Below are 26,104 nucleotides of genomic sequence, written 5' to 3'. Positions count from 1 at the left end.
TTGATCCAGCAGTTATAGGTCATGGTGAATCATGTTGCTGTGTATTAACAGTTCCAATACCATCAGACTGGGGTGGGTGTGTCTGAGTGCAGATAGTCATCTCTCACTTGTAAATGCAAAATGAATTCATCGTTTAACTCATTGTCAGAGAGAGATTGATGTGTTTTGCACAAAACTCTTATAGATGATTTCCTAATGGTTGTTATAATACATTTTACATGTATATCTCACTATACTATAAGCCATACATACAGTTAGTACCAGACCTGGGTAGAAAATAGTTATGTTTTGTAGTTCATTTGAAAATACTAGCTTTTCAAAAACTTAAGGTCGTCAAATATAGGTTATGACATTTCAACTAAAAGGAACATATTTTCTTTAATATTCAAATACAGGTCTCAGAAAAACAACATAATATTGAAGTATTGGAATATCTCTCAGAAAACCCAAAAATATTTTAAGGTATTTTAATATAAGTTATTCGAAAGCAAACAAAATATATTTTTGATGGCTGCCAAAAAGCTACAACAGTTAGTTGAATTAGTCTAAATATATCATCATAAGCACGTGGTTTAGGGGGCTCTTAGATATTCGTCTTAATCTAGTTTATCGTCTAGAATGAAATATAGGAGGGACATGGAATCACTTCAACATTAGAGTAGACCACTTTTGCAGCTTCAAAATGACTAACAAATATACTTTCACAATGAGTGAGACATAAGGTAATACAGTAACACTTGGCATCAAGTTCTTGTGTAGTAACTTTGTGATTATTTTCAATAGCAACATTGTTGTTACATAGGACTTGCATAATAATGGAGTTATTACATAAGTAGAATAAGGAATAGTCACTATTCCTCTTGTGTGCAGTAGTTACAAAAAACTCTCAGCTCATTTCTATGCAATTAAAATGCAATTGCAAAATTATTATGTAACAACATGCTAATAAAATGTTGGCCCAAAAGTAATTACAGTTTTATTACACAGACACAAGAACAGTTTAATGTTAAGCGTTACTGAGAGTGCTAACAGTAACAAATGATGGCTATTGAGTGTCAAAAGGAAACTAAATATCCCAAAACTGCCTTCATGAATCAACTACAGCCAAGGTAGGTGGAAAATCTGTTAGTTTTAGTCTGAGTAAACTATCTCTTTAAAGATGGTATAGTGTGTGTTTGTAACAAGAACATTTACCCTCAGATGGACAAAGAGGTTCAAAGTTGTTTTTGCTAAGCATCCAACCTGCTGTTTCCAATGTTTGTAAATGGATTTGAATTACTCTGCAGTATTTTCAGGTATCATATACAATTAATTGCAGCTTTCAAACTTTTCAGTGGCATGTTGGAAGAGTCAGTTGTTGAGCATCACAACTTATTTATACTTTTCTGGACAAAATATCATTGATTAATTGGTTTGATTTGATTGTACACCTGGGGCAATGGATATTCAGGAGAATGAACATTTACAAAATGTTCAGAAATAAATGTATTGTGTAGATCCAATAAGACTCTCAGATAGATTGAAATTGTGCAGGAGATTGTGTGTGCTCTATTCATTCTATTTCTATCTTCAACGTGCAGTTCCAGATACAACCCTGCCATTAGTTGAAGGCAGCCAATCCAATAGTTTCAGAAAAGTAGTCACTTCCTCAGATCTGTGAGCTGTCATCAAGGCAAAGGGTGGCTACTTGTTGAATCTCAAATATAAAATATATTTTGATTTGTTTAACACTTTTTTGGTTACTGCATGATTCCATATATGTTATTTCATAGTTTTGATGTCTTCACTATTATTCTACAATGTAGAACATAGTTTTAAAAAAATAACAAAAGACCTTGGAATGAGTAGGTGTGTCCAAACATTTTGACTGGGACTGTATATATTGCATTAAAATACAAAAACACAGCACAAATAAATGATATCTGTCCCTCTCTTTCTCCCTCGAGTGTGGTACCATAGACTACGGCTCCTACGTGAACCTGACAGAGAGGAACCTGCAGGATGCCCAGAAGTTCCTGCTGATGAACGAGGTGGTTCAGCCGGTCCAGCCTGTCCCTTACTTTATGGAGGATAATATCCGCTTCTCCCACGTAGCTGTGGACGTGGTGCAGGGCAAAGACATGCTGTTCCATATCATCTACCTGGCCACAGGTAAAATTGGTGTGTGTGTGTGTGTGTGTGTGTGTGTGTGTGTGTGTGTGTGTGTGTGTGTGTGTGTGTGTGTGTGTGTGTGTGTGTGTGTGTGTGTGTGTGTGTGTGTGTGGTGTGTGTGTGTGTGTGTGTGTGTGTGTGTGTGATCTGATTCCTAGCCCTTTGACTCTGCACGTTGTGGAGTGGTTCAGGAAGGTGATTGAAGGCATTAGATGTGTAGCTCTGAGGAGACATCAAAGCTTTCATTCAGCTGACATTAATGGGATCGCAATGAACTGCCATGTGTCCTCCATATGCGGCAGCGCGCGCGCACACACACACACACACACACACACACACACACACACACACACACACACACACACACACACACACACACACACACACACACAGAGGCACACAAGCTCACACACGCACACAACCTTGCACATCCAGCAGACTCACACACACAAACCACACACACATCCCATCCTTTTCCACACACTCAATCCCTCACTGAGAGATGTTAAACACCATGAAATTGCAACCAGTCGCCTGTCAATGGGAAGCATGGCGGTAATGAGAAAAACACAGGTACAGTATGTAACACAGCAACCAGACAGAGGACAGGAAGTATGTAACACAGCAACCAGACAGAGGACAGGAAGTATGTAACACAGCAACCAGACTGGAAGGTTTAACCTCCTCTTACACTGCTGGCTTGTACAGCCATGCTCTGTCTCATTCTGTGCCCCTGTTATTTCTGGGTCCCTCCTCCACCTGTTCTGCATCACTAGCCTTGGGCATTTCTGTCTGTCTGACGGTCCTGCTAACAAAACATTGCTCCCATTGTGTTTGTGTGTGTTCGTATGTGCGTGAGTGAGTGAGTGTGTGTATCTCCACTCTCATTGTGTGTGGATGCGTGCTTATACGTGCGTGAGTGTGTCTGTGGGATCAATGCGGCAATGAGATCGGTGGGTTCACACAGAGCAGACAAGTTTCTGGATGCTAACCAGACCCTAATGAAAACATCTGAACCAGTGCCAGGGCCATTAGCAACGGCTAGCATACATAGCTAATCACTGGCTATTAGCGCTCTAGTGCACTGCTCTGATTGGGACCATTCTCTGGTACCTGATTGTTTTACTAGAGGGCCGAACAACTAGGTAGTGTCGTACAATGTTTTTCCAACTTTTGGCTTTGTAAACCACACAAATCCTCTTTAATTCCTGTTTGTATAAAATAGACAAAACAAACTGTTTTTAGGCAGGATCTAGCCATGAACGCTAACACTATTGTAGCATGTTGAACCAAACTATTTCCCACATTTCTTTGCTTGTAGCTTTTAGTCAAGTGTAGTCATCAATTTCTGAGTATCTCGGATATCAGTTTCCCTACAGATCGATAAAACATCCATTGCTCCCGCAGTGAAAAACTCTACTTCGGGGCAGGACTGTACTTTTGTATTTTACCACCTTGAAGCTTTGTGTTAGGGAATAGGAATTCAACTTTCTTAGATCTAATTACATTCCCCTCCCCACAGGGAATGCATGTATAATTGACGATGTTTGCTTGAGTTGCCTCCAAATTCTGTATCTTATGCAATCACATGGGATGTTCCCATTACATTACATTATTGGACCACAGAGGTCATCTGTTAAGTGCTGACCTAATCTATAAATCAAGACTTCCTATGATGGCAGTTTAGCATGTTTAAAAACACTTTAAATTAGTGCAAAAAATGTCAGTACAATGGCCTGATCAGCTCAGTAACTTTCAACGTGGCACCGTCATAGGATGCCACCTTTCCAACAAGTCAGTTAGACTAATTTCTGCCCTGCTAGAGCTGCCCCAGTCAACTGTAAGTGCTGTTATTGTGAAGGGGAAACTTCTAAGAGCAACAACGGTTCAGCCGCGAAGTGATAAGCCAGACAAGCTCACAGAATGGGACCCCTGAGTGCTGAAGCGCGTAGCCTGTAAAAATATTTTGTCCTCGGTTGCAACACTCACTACCGAGTTCCAAACTTCCTATGAAAACAACTTCAGCACAAGAACTGTTCATCCGGAGCTTCATGAAATGGGTTTCCATGGCCGAGCAGCTGCACACAAGCGTAATATCACCATACGCAATGCCAAATGTCGGCTGGAGTGGTGTAAAGCTCGCCGCCATTGGACTCTGGGGAAGTGAAAATTAGTTATCTGGAGTGATGAATCACGCTTTACCATCTGGCAGTCCGATGGACGAATCTGAGTTTGGCAGATGCCAGGAGAACGCTACCTGCCCGAATGCACAGTATCAACTGTCTGGTAGGGGAGGAATTATGGTCTGGGGCTGTTTTTCATGGTTAGGACTAGGCCCCTTAGTTCCAGTGAAGGGAAATCACTACAGCATACAATGACATTCTGGATGATTCTGTGCTTCCAACTTTGTGGCAACAGTTTGGGGAAGGCCCTTTCCTGTTTCAGCATGACAATGCCCCCATGCACAAAGCGAGGTCCATACAGAAATGGTTTGTCGAGATCAGTGTGGAAGAGCTTGACTGGCCTGCACAAAGCCCTGACCTCAACCCCACCAAACACCTTTTGGATGAATTGGAATGCCGACTGCGAGCCAGGCCTAATTGCCCAACATCAGTGCCCGACCTCACTAATGCTCTTGTAGCTGAATGGAAGCCAGTCCATGCAGCAATGTTCCAACATGTAGTAGAATGCCTTCCCAGAAGAGTGGAGGCTGTTATAGCAGTTAAGGAAGGACCAACTCCATATTAATGCCCATGATTTTGGAATGAGATGTTCGACGAGCAGGTTTCCACATACTTTTGGTCATGTTGTGTACTTTTCCAGAGGGAGTAAGCTATTGTAGTTGATTGGGGATGTTGCAACTTTGCCAAATATGGAGTCAATGGTGACTTCCTCTCCCTCATTCACTCCCTTTGAAAAAGAAGAATACTGTTTAACACATATGAGACAGAAATGTTCCCTCTTTTTTATATACCTCCTTCTCTTACTCTCTTCTCTCCAGATTATGGAACCATCCGTAAGGTCCTGTCTCCTCTGAACCAGTCCATGGGCAGCTGTCTATTAGATGAGATTGAGTTGTTCCCGCCCAGGAGGAGACAACCAATCAGAAGCCTCCTGATCCTTCACAGCAGCAGTGAGCTGTACGTCGGGGTCAGGGACCAGGTCATCAAGATACCACTGATGAGATGCAACTTCCACAAGACCAGAGAGTGAGTAGTACACACAGACGTGTACGCACACACACACACACACACACACACACACACACACACACACACACACACACACACACACACACACACACACACACACACACACAACCTCCTAGGTATCAAAGCTGTGCAATCCAGGTGACCAAGAACATGTTAGCCAACAGAGCTAAAGTCTAGACATTATTTTATGGAGCTAAAACAAGTCTTCAGGTTTCAGATAATCTTGGTAACCCAGAAGGAAAATTATTTTACCAAGGTTTGTAATTTCCTGTTTTACTTCTGGGGTGTATGCCGTTAACAATTGTGATTACCTTTGTGCAAAGGAAGGAAGCGAAGTGTCCTCCCGTGGAAATGCAAACTCTCAGCCAAAGCCTTCCACTAATTTCACCTGTGTTTATCATGGTCAAAAAGCACATTATTGTTTTGATGAATTTTTACAATATAGCCAATTTTGACTTTGTTGCTGTGGAATCTAGTGGAAACCGTTCATCACGGGCTTGAATAACACCGCACCAGCTTAAGCACCACCTTTGCCCAATCCTGATTCGTCCAAATAATCAATCACAAAAACCCAAAACCAGGAACTACTGCTGCTAATCACATAATTATACGTGTGTCTTGATAGATTCTCGACGTTTCATCTGTCCATGAGAATCTGTCCACCAGGGATTAAGTTTCAGACAAAGACCCACCCACAGACCCACACACATACACTACTTCTCCACAACTGCATGTAGTTTCATAGTTGTTACAAGCTAATTACTTGTTAATTAATCCAATTATAGTGGGCCTGGCATGATGCCAATGTAATATAGTGTTGGTCTGCCTTCTTGTCCCCTCAGCTGCTGTGGCTATTGTAGTGGGAGTATGTTAATGAGACATATTGAGTTTCTGACAGAGGCACCAGATCGTTCGGAGCAGAGGCCTGGATATGAACACAGTGCCAAGGATAACAGTAGACACATGATTCACAGAGACTTACTGTGTATTAAATGGCACCCTATTCCCTATTTAGTGCACTACTTTTGATAGGGCTCTGGTCAAAAGTAGTGCACCATATAGGGAACAGGGTGCCATTTTGGACGCAATGCATGATTTACAAAGACAGACTCCATTGAAGAGATTTGGAGAAACCACAGCAAATAGGTGAAAACCAATCTGCAATTTTCATCTCACAAAGACATAAGTTATTCTCTGGTTTAGATTTAGAGATGGAGGGTAACACCTGGGTCAGGAACACCTGACTAGATTATAAACTGTTATTTTTTTCTCTTCTGACAGACGCGCGAGTGTGTGTCAGTACACAATCTATCACTATTATATTCTACAGACTATTACTGTAGCTAATACCATCTGTCTGTGTCTCAGAGATGAGTGTAGGTTGTGACACGGCTCTCTTATTTGCATGACAGAAGAGAGACATCAGGTACTTTATTGCGCTGGAAACCTCTACGCCTCCTAAACAGAGACCTGGAAAAGCCAGAAGGGGATTGAGCTGGTATTAGACTGGTCCCATGACAAATCTGTACTGTGATAATAGTTTGTGATAGTCTTGCTTATTCCTAAAAAGTTTACAGATCAGAACATGACTGAGGAATAACTTTTTCACACCCTCTCGCCTTTTCTCTCATTAATTAATATATGAATCAATGAATCAGTCAATATGTCTCCTCTCTGTCAGGGCGTGTGTGGGGGCGAGGGACCCGTATTGTGGCTGGGACCTGGTGTTGAGGAAGTGCACCACACTGGAGGAGAGCGTCAGCATGAGCCAATGGGAACAGAGCATCACTAAGTGCCCTGTGAGTACCCAGAATGCACTGTACCATACACGCACACACACACACACACACACACACACACACACACACACACACACACACACACACACACACACACACACACACACACACACACACACACACACACACACACACACACACACTAAGAGAAATGCATTCTCTCCCCAGCAAAGCCTCAATCAATCTCCTCTGTCTTCGCGATCATTAGCTAATTCGCAACAGTTCGCCCCATTCATTCTGTCCACTCCCAATTCCGGGGGATTGATTTCACAGCGACCCCGCTTAATGAAACGGTAATTGACGTGTTTCTGACAGACATCCATTCTGGTGCGGTGACCATTGGCAGTATTGAGTGCTGCCCTAGTCTTGTATGTGGTTTCATGTTCAACAGGTTATTTGGCACTACTAGACAGCCCACTGCATTTGTTGGCGAACACCTACACACATGCGCACACACACCAAAGCATTACTTATCCAGAATCTTTAAAGTTCACCGACAGACCTAAGGGGCACTCTCTACTGATCAGAGAGCACTGGCTGTTCTCCTTCTGATTACATAATGGTCAACTAAAAGACAGTGTAAACACAGACACTATTACAGGTGTCGTCGCCTGTGCTCTGGCTATTCTTAGCGCCTTTTATTTGCTCAGACACAACTGCCAAAGACAAGAAGGGAGCGTGTATTTGCTTATGTAGCCTTTATATAGCCAGTGAAATAATTGAAAATGAGAATAAATTCTGTTCCAATAACGACCTGCTAGCCAGCGGAACAATGGAGTCCTGTGTTGCCCAGACAAACTGTGAACCATTTGGTTATTATTGTAGGACTTCCATGGCTGTTAAATCTGACTGACAACTGGCAGTCCAAATGCACATAACTGTTGGACAGGACTGGAATATTGGGGACAAAATGACTGCAAAGTCAATGACGCTTTTGTGAAGCTGCGTAGATTTATTTCCCATACATTACTCTAATCGGCTTTTGTGATTAACATGGCTTTCCTCAACATGGAACTGAACTTTCAGAGAACTTAGAGGAGAGATGAAGTCATATTTCACATGTTTTGTGGTTAAGATTTGGATAGGATCTTGTTCCAAGGTGTAATGTGTACCACAGTGAGTTGGTAGAAAGGAGACGGATTTACCAACCTATTCACAAAACCATCTGGTGTTTGGGACTGGACTCCCTGTGGAAATAAACACTATAGAAAGGAGGTGTGTTTTTGGTGAAGTAAAATAAATCTTAGTCACCATGTTCACCAAATGTGTCTTTTAGGCATTAAAAGTACAAATGGAACTGAAATAGAATGGAAGCATTCTAGTCACCTTGTGTTTTTAACTAACTGAAACTGAAATGGAATGGAACCATTCTGTTCCTTCCCCCTCTACAGCACATTTCCAACCCAACAATAAAACAATGCACTTCATCTTATAAGTGAGAAACAATAGAGAAGTCTGCTGATTCAATTCCACTGAGGCCGTGAAATTATAAATTATTATTGATGTGATGTTCCCTAGTGTATATGAAATACAAACACTTTTTTTCACAAACAATTGTTTTATCTAGCTCCCCTTGCCATGGCAGCAAAATATCACTCTTTTGTCCATCCCTCTATTCTAACCTTTAATTTCATTAGCAGATTACACACTTCTTTATCAGTCTTACAATAAAAGTAAAAGAGATGCAATATAGCTCTCTCTCTCTCCCTTTCTCAATTCAATTTCAATTTAAGGGATTTATTGGCATGGGAAACATTAGTTTACATTGCCAAAGCAAGTGAAATAGATAATAAACAAAGTAAAATAAACAATAAAAAATGTACAGTAAACTTTACACTCACAAATGTTCCAAAAGAATAAAGACATTTCAAATGTCATATTATGACTATGTACAGTGTTATAATGCAAATAGTTAAAGTACAAAAGGGAAAATAAATAAACAAAATATAGGTTGTATTTAGAATGGTGTTTGTTCTTCACTGGTTGCCCTTTTCTTGTGCAAGGCTATGCTCACTGAGTTTGTACACCTTTCAAAAATGTCCTTCATTTTGGGTCAGTCACAGTGGTCATGTATTCTGCCACTGTGTGCTTTCTGTTTAGAGCCAAATGGCATTCTAGTTTGCACAGTTTTTTTCCGTAAATTCTTTCCAATGTGTCAAGTAATTATCTTTTTTATTTTCTAATGATTTGGTGTGGTCTAATTGTGTTGCTGTCCTGGGGTTCTGTGGGGTGTGTTTGTGAACAGAGACCCAGGACCAGCTTGCTTAACCTGTTGGGGCTACAGGTTAGCAATGAACCCCGAGTCGGGATTGCTAACAAGGCTGGAAATTCAAAACATCAAAAATCTAATAATTTCAATTTCTCAAACAATCAACTATTTGACACAATTTAAATGATAAACATCTCCTTAATCTAACCACATTGTTCGATTTTCAAAGAGGCTTTACGGCAAAAGCATAAAGTTAGATTATGTTAGGACAGTACATAGCCACAAAAGTACAAACATCCATTTTCAATTCAAGGTCAGGCGTCACCAAAAGCAGAAACCAGCTAGAATTATGCACTAACTTTTGTCAATCTCCATCAGATGACACTCCTAGGACATTATGTTATACAATACATGCATTTTTTGTTCCATCAAGTTCATATTTATATCCAAAAACAGCATTTTACAGTAGCGTGAAATTCAGATTTTTTTCTTCTCTGAAATGCTTCCGGTGAACATAACAAAATTACTATTCGAAAACATTGGTAAATTATAATATTGTCATTCAAAGAATAATATATTATCATCTCGTAATTGCTACCGAATGGCCAGATCTCAAAATAACTTTACTGGGAAATCACATTTTGCAATAAACGGGGTGCTATGCTAAGAACAACAGGCTATGCTATACAGTTAGCATCATCTAAAATCGATAATAACACTGTAAATATCCCTCTTCTCCAGGTTAATTTCTCTGTAGGTGATGGCTTTGTTATAGAAGGCCTAATTCTGCTCTGCATGCATTAGTTGGTGTTTTACGTTGTACACCGAGGATATTTTTGCAGAATTCTGCATACTTTCTCTCAATTTGGCGTTTGTCCCATTTTGTGAATTATTGGTTGGTGAGTGGACACCAGACCTCACAACCATAAAGGACAATGGATTCTATAACTGATCCAAGTATTTTTAGCCAGCTCCTAATTGGTATGTAGAATTTTATGTTGCTTTTTATGGCATAGAAGGCCCTTCTTGCCTTGTCTCTCAGATCATTCACAGCTTTGTGGAAGTTACCTATGATGTTTAGGTTGAGGTATGTATAGTTTTTTGTGTGCTCTAGGGCAACAGTGTCTAGATGGAATTTGTATTCGTGGTCCTGGCAACTGGACCTTTTTAAGGAACACCATTATTTTTGTCTTACATAATCTGTGCAGAAGATCTAGGTGCTGCTGTGAGCCCTCCTTGGTTGGGGACAGAAGCACTAGATCATCAGCAAACAGTAGACATTTTCTTGATTCTTTCCTTGGTCTTCTCTTTACATTTTTATTTTCTATGGTGGAGGGTTAACGCACTGTTAGTTTAGCGGTACCCGTTGGTTTTTTTTTAAGTTAGGGAGGAAGAGGACAGAGCTTTAGTTTCCTGGGGTTTTGAACGGTGTGGTGTGCACGATGGCTTCGCAGCCTAGCTCGGAAGAAACACTGTTGTTACAGCATGGATTCAGGTGTGTTCCTGAGATTGCAGTTAAGGTGGAGATTCTGCTCACGGTAAGTTTGCTAGCATTTTTTGTTTACTGTCGGCAGGTTTTCAGAAGATGCCGTTAAGCATGTTGTTTTATTCCAGAGGCAAGTGTTCATGTTTCTGAATAACAATGAGCAACAGTTAAATGTGCATTTTAAAGTGAGGCATGGGGAGGGGCTCTACGCAGGGTTTGCCAGCACAGATAGTCTATGGTGCTTTGAGTGTGGGGATTTGGGACATAAGAGCGTTAAGTGCCCACATAAAAGCCATAGACAAGGTGAGGGTACAACCACCATTGGTGGAAATCGAGGTCAACGTGCAGGGCCATGAGATGCAGGCAGCAGAGGCTGGGCCTAGTCATGCTATAGATTAGGGGTGGGCAATTCCAGTCCTCGAGGGCTTGATTGGTGTCACAGTTTTGCCCCAGCCCCAGCTAACACACTTGACTCCAATAATGACCTAATCATGGTCTTCACTTTAGAATGCAATTTGATTAATCAGCTGTGTTTGCTAGGGATGGAGAAAAAGTGTAACACCAATCAGGCCCTCGAGGACTGGAGTTGCCCACCCCTGCTATAGATGGTGGTGTGGATGAAGCTGGGCCTAGTCATGCTAGAAATGGTGTAGATGAGGATGGGTCTAGTCAGGCTATGGATGGTGGTGTAGCTGAGGCTGGGTCTAGTCATGTGATGGATGGGGTGTAGATGAGGCTGGGCCTAGTCAGGTTATGCTAGTGGATGAGGAGAGTAAAGTGGGGAAGGGCAAGTGGCTAGGGGCGGTGGTGGAGGGTGTCAAGCGTAAGAGGAAAAAGGGGGAGAAGAAAGGAGGTGGGAGGGGAGGGGAGAGGCTGGTGTGGTCAAAGGCAATAAGGAACCTTTGCCTGGTGTTGGGGGGAGGCCCCGAATTTAGAGAAAGGGCGGCTGGTCAGGACGGGAGATGGAGATGAGGAGGAGGAGGAAGGTGAGTCTGAGGAAGAGGACAATGAGGAGGCTTTCTTTTCAGACTCCTCCACAATGGGTCCAGAGCTGACAGCCAGCCAGTCAGGCAGAGGGGTCAAAGTTCCTGGGTTCCTGAATGACACTAAAGGGAAAAAGGTTAATCTTGAAGCTTTTTATGCGATCCGGGAAAGTTTTGTAAGATCAGGAAATGTTTTAGGTTGAGGAAGTGGGTCACAACCATGCGTAAGGTTCTACCTTCAGATGCTTTTTAGATGAATAGTTCTTATCTGGCACTGGGATTTTTTTTGCTTTACAATTGGTCTCTTTCTTTGCTGGCTTTTCTCCCACTTCTTATGGAGACTCTTCGGGTAGGCTTGCTTAATATAAATGGCGCCAGAGATGCAGGAAAGAGGAGTCTGTTGGGTGAATATGTAAAACAAAAAAAGTACAGGTTTTGTTTCTGCAGGAGACGCTGGAGACCCATGGTGCAGCGGTCTAAGGCACTGCATCTCAGTGCTAGAGGCATCACTACAGACACCCTGGGGCGAATCCAGGCTGTATCACAACCGGCCGTGATTGGGAGTCCCATAGGGCGGAGCACAATTGGCCCAGCGTCGTCCGGGTTTGGCCGATGTAGGCCATCATTGTAAATAAGAATTTGTTCTTAACTGACTTGCCTAGTTAAATAAAGGTAAAATAAATACAAATGTTGTGAATGAAGTCAATTGGGGGCTCTGATGGAAAGGGGCAAGTGTGCTGAGCCATGGAGCAAATGTTAGTGCAGGGGTGGCAGTCCTTTTTGCACTGGATCTGACTGTAAAAATGTTTTCCTCAGAGGAGGTGTGTAGGGGTAGACTGCTTGTAGTAAAAGCAGAAATTAAAAACAAGGGTTTTGTCCTAATAAATGTGTATGCACCTCACAAAGGGAGCGAGAGGGTGTCGTTTGGGTGTCTTACACAGGAAGTCTCACAGGTAGCGCATGAGGAGATACTGGTGGTTGGCGGGGACTGGAATTGTACGATAGATTTTACGAAAAGATAGAAATGGGGAGGAGCATCATTCAGGCTCAGTGTGGGTGTTAAGCAACATCATTAAGCAGTTTGACCTGGTGGATGTTTGGAGATCTAGACATCCCAACACAAGACAGTATACATGGGTGAAGGTCTTTGGGACTATGGTGAAAGTAGCCAGACTAGATCAGAGCAATAGGCTGTTGGGCGCTATCATTGTCCCGGTGGGTTTTTCGGATCACCACATAACCGTGGCTCGGCTGTCTATTTAACCAGGGCCTCTGTAGGCATCCTATTGGAAGTTTAATGTAAAGCTTTTACAAGATGACAGTTTTTGCTCAGGTTTCCAGACTTTTGGGGAAAGTTGGGGGCTGCACAGAGAGGAGTCTGAGTCAATGGTGGGATGTGGGAAATGTCCAAATTCAGCTTTTCTGTCAACAGGGTACAGCTCTCTCATCCTCAGAGGCTAGGAGAATATTGGGGTAACTTGAGCGTAGTATCAGTGAAGTGGAGGTAGAGCTGGTGGGGCAAGGCAATGTAAGCCTCCCGGCTAATTTAGCTGAATTACGTAATGACCTTGGCAGTTTTTTCAAGGTTAAAGCAAAGGGAGCACTTGTACGAGCTAGGTTCTCCATGCTCCCAGCTCCTTCTTCTTTGGTTTGGAAAGACAGAGCGGTGAAGCCAAGGGTATGCATTGTCTGCAGCTGTCGGATGAGCGGGTGACCTCTGTGGTGGGGGAGATGCGGGAGCGGACTGTGGAGTTTTACACAGAGTTGTATAGGGCAGAATTGTGTGATCCTATGTGTGGTCAGGTTTTGTTTGCAGAACTCCCTATGCTCTCTCTGGCACTGATGAATGAAATGGACATTCCCCTGTTGTCCCATGAACCTTCAGAGGCCATAACCAAGATGTCCCCCGGCCGAGCACCAGGGGTCAAAGGACTCCCAGTGGAGTTTTATAAAAAAAAATCAAGGGAATAATAAAGACTCTATAGTACACAAGGACCAGACTTATTGCGTACCGGGTCACTGAATCACGGACAACTTGTCTTTAATCAGGGACATGTTGGACTTATCAAGAGTTTCTAATGTGAACTCTGACTGGTCTCTTTAGACCTTTGATAGAGCGGACCATGATAATCTGTTTAATGTGATGTTTGAGTTTGGGGAAAGGTTTTTGTCTTGTGTGAAGATGTTGTATGCTGGGGCGTCATGTATGGTCAAGGTGGGAGTGGGGCTCAGTAGGCCAGTCTGGGTGAGACGGGGCATTAGACAATGATTCCCTCTATCGGGGCAGTTATATACACTAGCCATTTAGCCTTTTTGGGCCTCCTACGCAGGAGACTGCAGGGAATGTGCTGGACAGGCATATCAGTGTCGGCGTATGCAGATTACGTTTCTGTGATGGTCAGGGATGGGCAGGATATGCAGGCACTAGAGACTAGTCTGAAGGTGTACGAGGGAGCTTTGTCAGCTAAGGTGAACTGGGGCAAGAGCAAAGCTCTGTTATGTGGGGCATGGAGGGATAGCCCCCGCCCCCCTCCCCCCCTCTGCTTCCAGGGGGTTTTGCAAAGGGGTTTTGAAGGGCTTAACATTTTGGGGGTGTACCCGGGCTCAGAGAGGTGGGTCAAGAAGAACTGGGAGTGGCTGTCACAGGCAGTGGTGTCAAGACTGGCCCGGTGGAGGCGGCTCCTGTCCCAAGTGCCATATAGCGGGAGGGTGCTGATAATCAACAACCTGGCAGCATCCTCCCTGTGGTTTAAACTGGCTGTCCTCAACCCTCTCTGCCGGTCTGATAAAAGACCTGCAACGCAAGCTGGTGGATTTTTTTCTGGTCAGGCCATCACTGGCACTCCACGAAGGAGGACAGAGCCAGGTGGAACTGGAGAGCAGGGTGGCTGCATTCCAACTATAGGCGTCGCAGAGACTGCTGTTCCATACTGAGGTCGGCTGGAGAGAACCAGCATGCGTGCTGCTGAGGAGAGCTGGTGGATTAGGGTTGGACTGGCAGCTCTTCCTCATGATGCTGGAGAGGCTGAGTACAGCAGGTCTCTCAGATTTTTTGCTCTGCGGTTCTGAGGGCCTGGCAGCTGCTAAGGACCACACGAGAAGGGGGTGTGGAGCCTGGGCTGTCGGTGTGGGAGGAGCCTATCTTCCACAATTCAGCCATCCTTTTGAGATCGGTTCAATCGGCCACCCTGCAGAAGCGACTGATGGCAGCGGGTTTACTAAGGTTGGGTGACCTGCGGCTGCTGGGGGAGGAGGAGTGGAAAACCCCGGAAGTTCTGGCACAACAAAAAGGACTAACATCTCTTAGGCTGTAGATATTCCAGACCACGTATTCACCCTGCACACCCTAATTGACAAACCAAACAAACCAAAACAAAGGCAAAGTTTTCTCATGCTTTGTTGATTTAAAAAAAGCTATAACAGTCTGCAGCACCCGGCCTCACCCTACTAGAATCTGAAGTCAAATGTCTACTGTTTGCTGATGATCTGGTGCTTCTGTCCCCAACCAAGGAGGGCTCACAGCAGCACCTAGATCTTCTGCACAGATTCTGCCAGACTTGTGCCATGACAGTAAATCTCAGTAAGACAAAAATAATGGTGTTCCAGAAAAGGTCCAGTCGCCAGGACTAGAGCACACAACACATTATACATACCTCGACTTAAACATCAGCGCCACAGGTAACTTCCACAAAGCTGTGAACAATCTGAGACACAAGTCTGCTCACCAACCAATAATTCACTAAATGGGACAAATACCAAATTGAGACTCTGCATGCAGAATTCTGTAAAAATATCCTCTGTGTACAACGTAAAACACCAACTAATGCATGCAGAGCAGTTTTAGGCCGATACCCGCTAATTAGCAAAGTCCAGAAAAGAGACGTTATAAATTCCACAACAACCTAAAAGGAAGCGATTTCCAAACCTTCCATAACAAAGCCATCACCTACAGAGATATGAACCTGGAGAAGAGTCCCCTAAGCAAACACAAACAGACCCCACAAAGCCGAAGGACAGCAACACAATTAGACCCAACTAATCATGAGAAAACAAAAAGATTACTTGACACATTAGAAAGAAAAAAACAGAGCAAACTAGAATGCTATTTGGCCCTAAACAGAGAGTACACAGTGGCAGAATACCTGACCACTGTGACTGACCCAATCTTAAGGAAATCTGACTGTGTACAGACTCAGTGAGCATAGCCTTGTGGGCCGGTTCTGCTGGCTCCGGACTGTGGGCCGTCTCTGCTGGCTCCGGACTGTGGGCCGTCTCTGCTGGCTCCGGACTGTGGGCCGTCTCTGCTGGCTCCGGACTGTGGGCCGTCTCTGCAGGCTCCAGAACTGTGGGCCGTCTCTAGACGGGGCACTGTCGCCGGAAGCTCTGGACGGGGAACTGTCGCCGGAAGCTCTGGACGGGGAACTGTTGCCGGAAGCTCTGGACGGGGAACTGTCGTCGGAAGCTCTAGACGGGGAACTGTCATCGGAAGCTCTGGACGGGGACTGCGCACTGAAGGCCTGATGCGTGGGGCTGGCTTTGGAGGCACCAGACTATTTACACGCACCACAGGGCTAGCCCGAGGAGCAGGAGCAGGACGTACTGGACTGGGCTGATGCACTGGAGGCCTGGTGCGTGGTGATGGCACTGGAGGTACCAGACTGGAGACCCGCACCTCAAGGCTAGTGCGAGGAGCAGGAACAGGGCGTACTGGACTGTGAGGTCGCACAGGAGATCTGGTGCGTAGGCTTGTTACCCATCTTCCAGGCTGAATACCCAACCTAGGCCCGGCACAGGACGGACTGATTCATCCCAGCGCTCCGGAGACACAGTACACAGCGCCGGCGCAGGATAACCTGGACCGAGACAGCGGACTGGAGACCAGATGCGCTGAGCTGGAACACTCCGCCCCGGCTCAATGCCCACTCTCGCCCGGCAGATGTTAGGAGCTGGGATGTAGCGCACCGGGCTCTCAACGCGTACTGGGGACACCGTGCGCTCTCCCGCATAACACGGTGCCTGACCAGTACTACGATGACTCCTGTAAGCACGGGAAGTTGGCTCAGTATTCCATCCTGACTCAGGCCAACTTCTCGTGTGCCCCCCCAAAAATAATTTGGGGGCTGCCTCTTGGGCTCCCGTAGCTCCCGTAACTTGTCCTCCCAGAATCTTCGCTCCTTCTGCCAAGTCCATCCGTCAACCCGATGCTCCAATCCACGCTGCTTGGTCTTCTTATGGTGGGTGGTTCTGTAACGGCCGTCTGAAAGAGTAGTATTTTCCCTTTTGTACTTTAATTATTTGCACATTGTTACAACACTGGATATAGACTTAATATTCTGTGAGTGTAATGTTTACTGTTCATTTTCATTGTTTATTTCACTATTGTTTATTATCTATTTCACTTGCTTTGGCAATGTTAACATATGTTTCCCATGCCAATAAAGCCCTTGAATTGATTCCTGGGAGAGGTCCAGGTGGCACTGACTGAGCCGGTAATGGGGGTGTTTGAGCGGCCAAAGGGGAAGGGGCCACCAATGTTTCCGCCACTGCAGGTGACGGCAGAGACTGGGGACTGGCAAGGGGGATGGAGGACTTGTTGGATTTTAATACTCCGAGCCTCTGAGAGGGTGGAAGGTAAAGCCTTCTACAAGCTCTGCATTAAGGTGAGGAACATTAGGAGCCTAACAGGAGTAAAGGCACATCAGTGGCAGGGGGTATGTGGGGCAGAGAGTATGGGGGGTTTTAGATGGAGGGGGGGTCTACAAACCCCCAGTACCAAAGAGGTCAGGGGACCTCCAGTGGAGGGTTCTACATGGAGCCTGGCCACTAGTAGCTGGTTGGCATTAATGTCTCTGTTGTAATGTCTGTGTGAGAGGTTGGGGGTGGAGTTTACTGTTGGGATGTTTATAATGGGGCCCAGGTATCCGAATAAGGAAAAGACCAAATGTGGGTTGTTGAATTTTCTGGCTATTTGGCTAACAAGGAGGAACAGGTTCAAAGGTGGGGGGATAACAGACCCTTTACTATTATTTAATGGGATGGTCTCTGCACGCCTTAGTGTGGAATTTGAGTTCTATAAAATTATAAAAAGTGTGGAGATGTTTCAGGAGATATAGTGTGTTTAGCTGGGGAAGATGGGATGGTTATACGATTGTAGAAGTAGTTAGGTTTTGGTTATTGAGATGTATGATGTTGTTTTGTATGGTGCGGTAGAGGGCAAGGTGAGTATACAGCACAAGGGATATTTGTTTTTTAAAGGTGGGTGGGGGTGGTGGTGGTGAGGTTTTAATGAAATGAGGATGTATCATTAAAGAAAGACAAAAAGTCAAAAGTCTCTCTCTCTTTCTCTCTTTCTTCTTCTCTCTGCTCTCTCTCTCTCTCTGCTCCCCCTCTCTCTCTGTGTTATCTCTCTCCTTTCACAAGAGTATGTTTCTCTCTTTGAGATGTCTTCCAATTTAGACCGCCAACTGGGTTCAGTTACCAATAAGAGAAGGGCAGACGCTATTTCAGTTTCCGCCAAAGCAGTGACACATCAAGCCTTCTTTCTACTGTTGTTAAAATGCTCTTAGCATTTTTAAATTGGCCGGAAATGTAACCATTACAGGGCTCATATCACCTGTGGTTTTGAATGTCACACCATTTCTTTCCAGTTAGCCCGTACGGCCGGGCCGTCATTTGTAATACATTGCTAACGAAATTCTGCACTGTTTTCTGTTTTATACAAATGGACGTTTGTATATGAGTAACTATGTGTGTGTATGTGAATATTTATTTCTCTCATCATCCATTTCCCAGCTAAAGTATGTGTTTTGTCCCTTGTGGATTATACTTTAAAAAAAATCATACTATCTTTTTATTTATATATCTCCTTATTTGGATCTCAGAGTGTCCATATCTATATATCTGTAGTGACTACATTGTTATTTATTACCCTTGTGGATATACCGTACATGAGTATATGGTTTAGTCAAACTTCCTGTTTGTGTATAGTTATCTCTCCCTCTATCCGCCTCTATCCTTCGTTCTTTTCTATTTACCTCCAACATAGTTCAAAGTATTTTCTTCCTCCTCTCTGTATTTTCCCCAGGTGCGTAATGTGACGGTGGATGGAGGGTTTGGGTCCTGGTCAGGCTGGGGGGCCTGTAGCAATACTGATGGGGGCAGTGCTGGGTCCTGTCTGTGTCGGACCAGGGCGTGTGATAACCCCACACCCCAGTGTGGGGGTCAGTCCTGTCATGGACTCAACGTGGAGGTAGCCAACTGCTCCAGGTACATGACTGTCTGTCTGTCTGTCTGTCTGTCTGTCTGTCTGTCTGTCTGTCTGTCTGTCTGTCTGTCTGTCTGTCTGTCTGTCTGTCTGTCTGTCTGTCTGTCTGTCTGTCTGTCTGTCTGTCTGTCTGTCTGTCTTTTCATTTGTATTTGTCAATCTGCCCTTTTCTCACAAAGACACCACAAGCTTACAGTCCATGTTATGGATAATACATGAAACAGAGTATATATTTCATTCGACAACAGAAAGATTTTCCCAATAGCAAGCGTTCTATCTTTCTCCACCGCCTCTCTCGTTGTGTGTGTAACCCTGTGGTCTGTGTTTCTCTATAGGAATGGAGTGTGGACCCCCTGGACTCTGTGGGCTCCCTGCAGTACCAGCTGTGGCATTGGCTTCCAGGTCCGCCAGAGGTCCTGCAGCAACCCCACTCCGCGCCACGGAGGACGAGTGTGTGTGGGGCAGAACCGAGAAGAGAGGTACAGGACTCGCACACATAAATTCATACACATGTACACGCGCACATAGCCACTAATACTCAACCGTAAATCCACACAAGATCACCTCACACAGTCCCCTTGCTGGTGTGAGTGTCACAGAAGTCTTGAGTCCTTCACCCAGCCAGTCATACATTCTAATGTAAAATGTATGACTGGAAGAAATTACTCGCTGTTGTCATAATCGCTTCTGTCCGACTCTGACAGCCAATTAAGAGAGAGAGGGGTGTTTCTGAGCCTGGTAATTATCTGAGCTCCACACAGACGAGGGAAGCTGCATTCCTTCTGGAGCTCTGGATCGGTCTGGAATAATCACCTCCAAAAAATATGTTTTGAAGGTTTCTAAGCCACCGATGTTGCCCTCTGAAATATGGGATTTGCAGAGAAAGAAAGTGAGAGAAGAAAAATAAAAGCTGGAGAACATGAAACAGTGCTGGTAGAGAAGGTCAACACGTCTACAGGTTGTTTGAAGTGAAACTTCTTTACCTGAAACTTTACAACAAAGTAAATAATAATATGAGAATAACTTCAGATAGATTCCTTAATGTCTGGGTACTTTGTTCCTCTATATGTCATTTATACATGGTCCATTTCATCATAATGAAGCATGGGGGACTTGGGCATTCTTTATATGAGACTCTAGCTTCTTTTAGCTACCCAGACATGCTGCTAATTTCATTGACCACCTCTGGAGGGAGGGAAAGAGGGAGGGGGATAGAGAGAGAGAGACACACACACACGTAGAGCATGAGCTCCTGAGTTCTCCTGAAAAAAGATAGAATGAGAGTTGGATAAATGTAGATAAACTTGAATGTTTTAGAAGGACTTGTACACTATTCCACACCGAAAACCTTGATTTAAGACAAAATGACCTGAATGGACTATTCCTACCAAGGACTATCAAAAAAAACTTCTAACAAACCAAAACCCGCAGAAGAAACACAGCGGAACCTGGAAATACCATCTGCAACAACACTGAGTGTTTAAAGTTCAGTCTGAACCTACTTCTGAAGGCTAAAAGTAAAAGACAATAATCTCGAGGGAATTGTGTTATGTAAAGCTTAATAAATAAGGCTACAAAGTACCAAGCTGCTAGGAAAGAAACTGAACTGATCAATTATCACTTAACCTGTTAGGGCTAGGGGGCAGTATTGACACAGCCGGATAAAAAACGTACCCGATTTAATCTGGTTACTACTCCTGCCCAGTAACTAGAATATGCATATAATTATTGGCTTTGGATAGAAAACACCCTAAAGTTTCTAAAACTGTTTGAATGGTGTCTGTGAGTATAACAGAACTCATATGGCAGGCCAAAACCTGAGAAGATTCCATGCAGGAAGTGGCCTGTCTGACAAATTGTGTTTCATCTTGGCTCTTTATATTGAAGACTGAGGATCTTTGCAGTAACGTGACACTTCCTACGGCTCCCATAGGCTCTCAGAGCCCGGGAAAAAGCTGAACGATATCGAGGCAGGCTCTGGCTGAAACACTTTATCGCTTTTGGCAAGTGGCCGATCAGAGTACTATGGGCTTAGGCGCGTGCCCGAGTCGACCGAATGCTTTATTTTCTTTCGTCTGTTTACCTAAACGCAGATTCCCGGTCGGAATATTATCGCTTTTTTAATGAGAAAAATGGCATAAAAATTGATTTTAAACAGCGGTTGACATGCTTCGAAGTACGGTAATGGAATAATTATTTTTTTGACACGAATTGCGCCATGCTCGTCACCCTTATTTACCCTTTCGGATAGTGTCTTGAACGCACGAACAAAACGCCGCTGTTTGGATATAACTATGGATTATTTTGAACCAAACCAACATTTGTTATTGAAGTAGAAGTCCTGGGAGTGCATTCTGACGAAGACAGCAAAGGTAATACAATTTTTCTTATAGTAAATCTGACTTTGGTGAGTGCTAAACTTGCTGGGTGTCTAAATATCTAGCCCTGTGATGCCGGGCTATCTACTGAGAATATTGCAAAATGTGCTTTCACCGAAAAGCTATTTTAAAATCGGACATATCGAGTGCATAGAGGAGTTCTGTATCTATAATTCTTAAAATATTTGTTGTGCTTTTTGTGAACGTTTATCGTGAGTAATTTAGTAAATTCACCGGCAGTGTTCGGTGGGAATGCTAGTCACATGCTAATGTAAAAAGCTGGTTTTTGATATAAATATGAACTTGATTGAACAAAACATGCATGTATTGTATAACATAATGTCCTAGGGTTGTCATCTGATGAAGATCATCAAAGGTTAGTGCTACATTTAGCTGTGGTTTGGGTTTATGTGACATTATATGCTAGCTTGAAAAATGGGTGTCTGATTATTTCTGCCTGGGTACTCTGCTGACATAATCTAATGTTTTGCTTTCGTTTTAAAGCCTTTTTGAAATCGGACAGTGTGGTTAGATTAACCTGTTATGGCTTGGGGGCAGTATTTTCACGGCTGGATAAAAAACGTACCCGATTTAATCTGATTATTAGTCCTGCCCAGAAACTAGAATATGCATATAATGATTAGCTTTGGATAGAAAACACTCCAAAGTTTCTAAAACTGTTTGAATGGTGTCTGTGAGTATAACAGAACTCATTTGGCAGGCCAAAACGTGAGAAGATTCTGTACAGGAAGTACCCTGTCTGACCATTTCTTGAACTTCTTTGCCATCTCTATCCATTACAAAGGATCTCTGCTCTAACGTGACACTTCCTACGTCTTCCATAGGCTCTCAGAGCCCGGGAAAAACCTGAATGTTGTCATTCCAGCCCCAGGCTGAAACACATTATCGCCTTTCTCAAGTGGCCGATCAAGGGACTGTGGGCTTAGGCGCGTGCACTGGCCGCCCCCGTCTTTGTGATTTTTCCTCTGTTTACCGAAAAGGAGATTCCCGGTCGGAATATTATCGCTTTTTTACGAGATAAATTGCATAAAAATTGATTTTAAACAGCGGTTGACATGCTTCGAAGTACGGTAATGGAATATTTAGAATTTTTTTGTCACGAATTGCGCCATGCGCGCGACCCTGATTTACCATTTCGGATAGTTTCTGGAACGCACGAACAAAACGCCGCTATTCGGATATAACGATGGATTATTTTGGACCAAACCAACATTTGTTATTGAAGTAGCAGTCCTGGGAGTGCATTCTGACGAAGACAACAAAAGGTAATCAAACTTTTGTAATAGTAAATCTGATTTTGGTGAAGGCTAAACTTGCCGGGTGTCTAAATAGCTAGCCCGTGATGGCTGGGCTATGTACTTAGAATATTGCAAAATGTGCTTTCACCAAAAAGCTATTTTAAAATCGGACATATCGAATGCATAGAGGAGTTCTGTATCTATAATTCTTAAAATAATTGTTATGCTTTTTGTGAACGTTTATCGTGAGTAATTTAGTAAATTGTTAGTAAATTCCCCGGAAGTATGCTAGTTCTGAACGTCACATGCTAATGTAAAAAGCTGGTTTTTGATATAAATATGAACTTGATTGAACAAAACATGCATGTATTGTATAACATAATGTCCTAGGTGTGTCATCTGATGAAGATCATCAAAGGTTAGTGCTGCATTTAGCTGTCTTCTGGGTTTTTGTGACATTATATGCTAGCTTGAAAAATGGGTGTCTGATTATTTCTGGCTGGGTACTCTGCTGACATAATCTAATGTTTTGCTTTCGCTGTAAAGCCTTTTTGAAATCGGACAGTGTGGTTAGATTAACGAGAGTCTTGTCTTTAAAATGCGGTGAAATAGTCATATGTTTGAAAAATGGAAGTTTTCGGATTTTAGAGGAATTTGTATTTCGCGCCACGCCCATCATTGGATATTGGAGCAGGTGTTCCGCTAGAGGAACGTCTAGATGTAAGAGGTTAACGAGAGTCTTATCTTTAAAATGGTGTAAAATAGTCATATGTTTGAAAAATTGAAGTTTTTGCATTTTTGAGGAATTTGAATAACGCGCCACGGGATTACACTGGCTGTTGAGTAGGTGGGACGCTTGCTGAGTAGGTGGGACGCTTGCTCCCCTGATTGCTGTCTTGAAAACCCCAACACATCCACTGAGAACATACAAAAGCCAGAGCCAGAGCTCCTCATTGACTCAAATGGCAAATACATTCAAGAGGATAAACTTTTTCACAAACACAAAGTGGCTAAGCTCTGGTGAACAAACACTAGGCATGCCCAGAAGCTATTGTCAGAGAACAGACTAGAGTCTCCAGTCACATCATAATTCTCATGGGCACAAATGACCTGAGGGCGCAGCAGGAAAGGGTGGCCACAGCACTCAAGGGAGTGATTGAAAAAACATCTTCCACTTCCCCCAAAGCACAAGTGGTTATCTCCACCCTGCTACCACGAAAATACTTTCACCCTGCCACCATACAGCAGGTGAATGCAAGCATTTCACAAGACTGTGCCTCAAAACCTAATGTATACCTGGCCCACCACTCCACCCTGGACTTTACGACCAGGTCTACCTCTACAAGGCAGCCATCCGATTGTTTGCCAGGACCCTGAAGGACGTCACCCTCAAACGTAGCTCCAGCACCTCACACAGGAGCAAGAGAGCACTAGACACCCCTCTGAGACCAGCGAGACACCCTCCCAGACCTGCAAGACCCCCTCCTGAAGGACCTGCACTGAGACAACCCATGCCAAGAGGAACTACACCCAGACCACAGCATCACCAGCCACACCCCAACCATCTAAAACCACCCCAAGCAAACCCTGGCCACACTCTATATAGGCCCCCCCATATCAGACCTATGGCCCTTCGGCCCACCCCATGCCCCCCGCCTCTGAGGCAAGGGCCTCAACATGACAGCAGGACATATGCCCAAGCCGTGAGCAGAGCAACAGGCCCAAACCCCAATATTACACCTGCCCATGCCCCATCCTGCGACCTAAGAGGTATGTATCAGATGCTCAACATGCTCTGCTCACACCTACTGTGATGGTCCGGGCCTAAACCACACAAAAACAACACTAGAACCAATGGAACACAAAGCTTTTACTATCTCATCCTTGAATATACAAGATCTGAGGTCATCTGTCTTTGGCCTAAAGAGCAGGAACACAGACTTCATCAAAGAAATTGGAAATACAGACATTGTCATCCTACAAGACACATGGTATAGAGCAGATGGACCCACTGATTGCCATCTAGGTTACAGAGAGCTGGTAGTCCAATCCACCAAACTACCAGGTGTGAAACAGGGAGGATATTCAGGGGATATGCTAATTTGGTATAGAGCAGACCTAACCCACTCTATTAAATTTGTCAAAACAGGAACATTTTGCATATGGCTAGAAATTAAAAAGGGAATTATCTAATCAGAGAAAAATGTTCTCGTGTGTGACCTATATAGCCCCAATAGAACCTCCATACTTTAACGATGACAGCTTCTCCATCCTAGAGGGGGAGATCAACCATTTCCAGGCCCAGGGACATGTACTAGTCTGTGGCGACCTAAATGCCAGAACTGGACAAGAACCTGACACCCTCAGCACACGGGGACAAACACCTACCTGGAGGTGACAACATTCCCAGCCCCATATGCCCCCCTAGACACAACTACGACAACATAACCAACAAAAACGGGTCACAACTCCTGCAACTATGTCAGACGCTGGGTATGTTGATAGTCAATGGTAGGCTTCAAGGGGACTCCTATGGTAGGTACACATATACAGTTGAAGTTGGAATTTTACAAACACCTTAGCCAAATCCATTTATACTCAGTTTTTCACAATTCCTGACATTTAATCCTAGTAAAAATACCCTGTCTTAGGTCAGTTAGGATCACCACTTTATTTTAAGAATGTGAAATGTCAGAATAAAGGTAGAGAGAATGATTTATTTCAGCTTTTATTTCTTTCATCACATTCCCAGTGGGTCAGAAGTTTACATACACTCAATTAGTATTTGGTAGCATTGCCTTTAAATTGTTTAACTTGGGTTAAACGTTTCGGTAGCCTTCCACAAGCTTCCCACAATAAGTTGGGTGACTTTTGGCCCATTCCTCCTGACAGAGCTGGTGTAACTGAGTCAGGTTTGTAGGCCTCCTTGCTCGCACACGCTTTTTCAGTTCTGCCCACAAATTTTCTATAGGATTGAGGTCAGGGCTTTGTGATGGCCACTCCAATATCTTGACTTTGTTGTCCTTAAGCCATTTTACCACAACTTTGGAAGTATGCTTGGGGTCATTGTCCATTTGGAAGACCCATTGCGACCAAGCTTTAACTTCCTGACTGATGTCTTGAGATGTTGCTTCAATATATCCACATAATTTTCCTACCTCATGATGCCATCTATTTTGTGAAGTGCACCTGTCCCTCCTGCAGCAAAGCACCCCCACAACATAATGCTGCCACCCCTGTGCTTCACGGTTGGGATGGTGTTCTTCGGCTTGCAAGCCTCCCCCTCAAGCCTCCCCCTTTTTCCTCCAAACATAATGGTGGTCATTATGGCCAAACAGTTCTATTTTTGTTTCATCAGACCAG

General features: G+C 43.9%; 1 protein-coding gene across 2 annotated transcripts in view; it reads left to right on the top strand.

Annotated features, from left to right (window-relative positions):
- Window positions 1-26,104, top strand: part of sema5a (sema domain, seven thrombospondin repeats (type 1 and type 1-like), transmembrane domain (TM) and short cytoplasmic domain, (semaphorin) 5A) — a 196,746-nt gene that overhangs the window by 111,282 nt on the left and 59,360 nt on the right. For both annotated transcript variants that reach the window (XM_014157212.3, XM_014157211.3), the window contains 5 exons: window positions 1,947-2,151; window positions 5,153-5,360; window positions 7,045-7,162; window positions 18,925-19,106; window positions 19,440-19,583. In XM_014157212.3, coding sequence (XP_014012687.1) covers window positions 1,947-2,151; window positions 5,153-5,360; window positions 7,045-7,162; window positions 18,925-19,106; window positions 19,440-19,583 — 857 coding nt within the window. The remainder of the gene's footprint in view (window positions 1-1,946; window positions 2,152-5,152; window positions 5,361-7,044; window positions 7,163-18,924; window positions 19,107-19,439; window positions 19,584-26,104) is intronic.

The sequence above is a fragment of the Salmo salar genome, chromosome 19 (genome assembly GCF_965601325.2).
Source record: "Salmo salar chromosome 19, fSalSal1, whole genome shotgun sequence".
In the NCBI taxonomy this organism is placed as follows: domain Eukaryota; kingdom Metazoa; phylum Chordata; class Actinopteri; order Salmoniformes; family Salmonidae; genus Salmo; species Salmo salar.
Note: the sequence above shows the minus strand (reverse complement) of the source record. Positions and strands in the feature narration are given on the sequence as shown.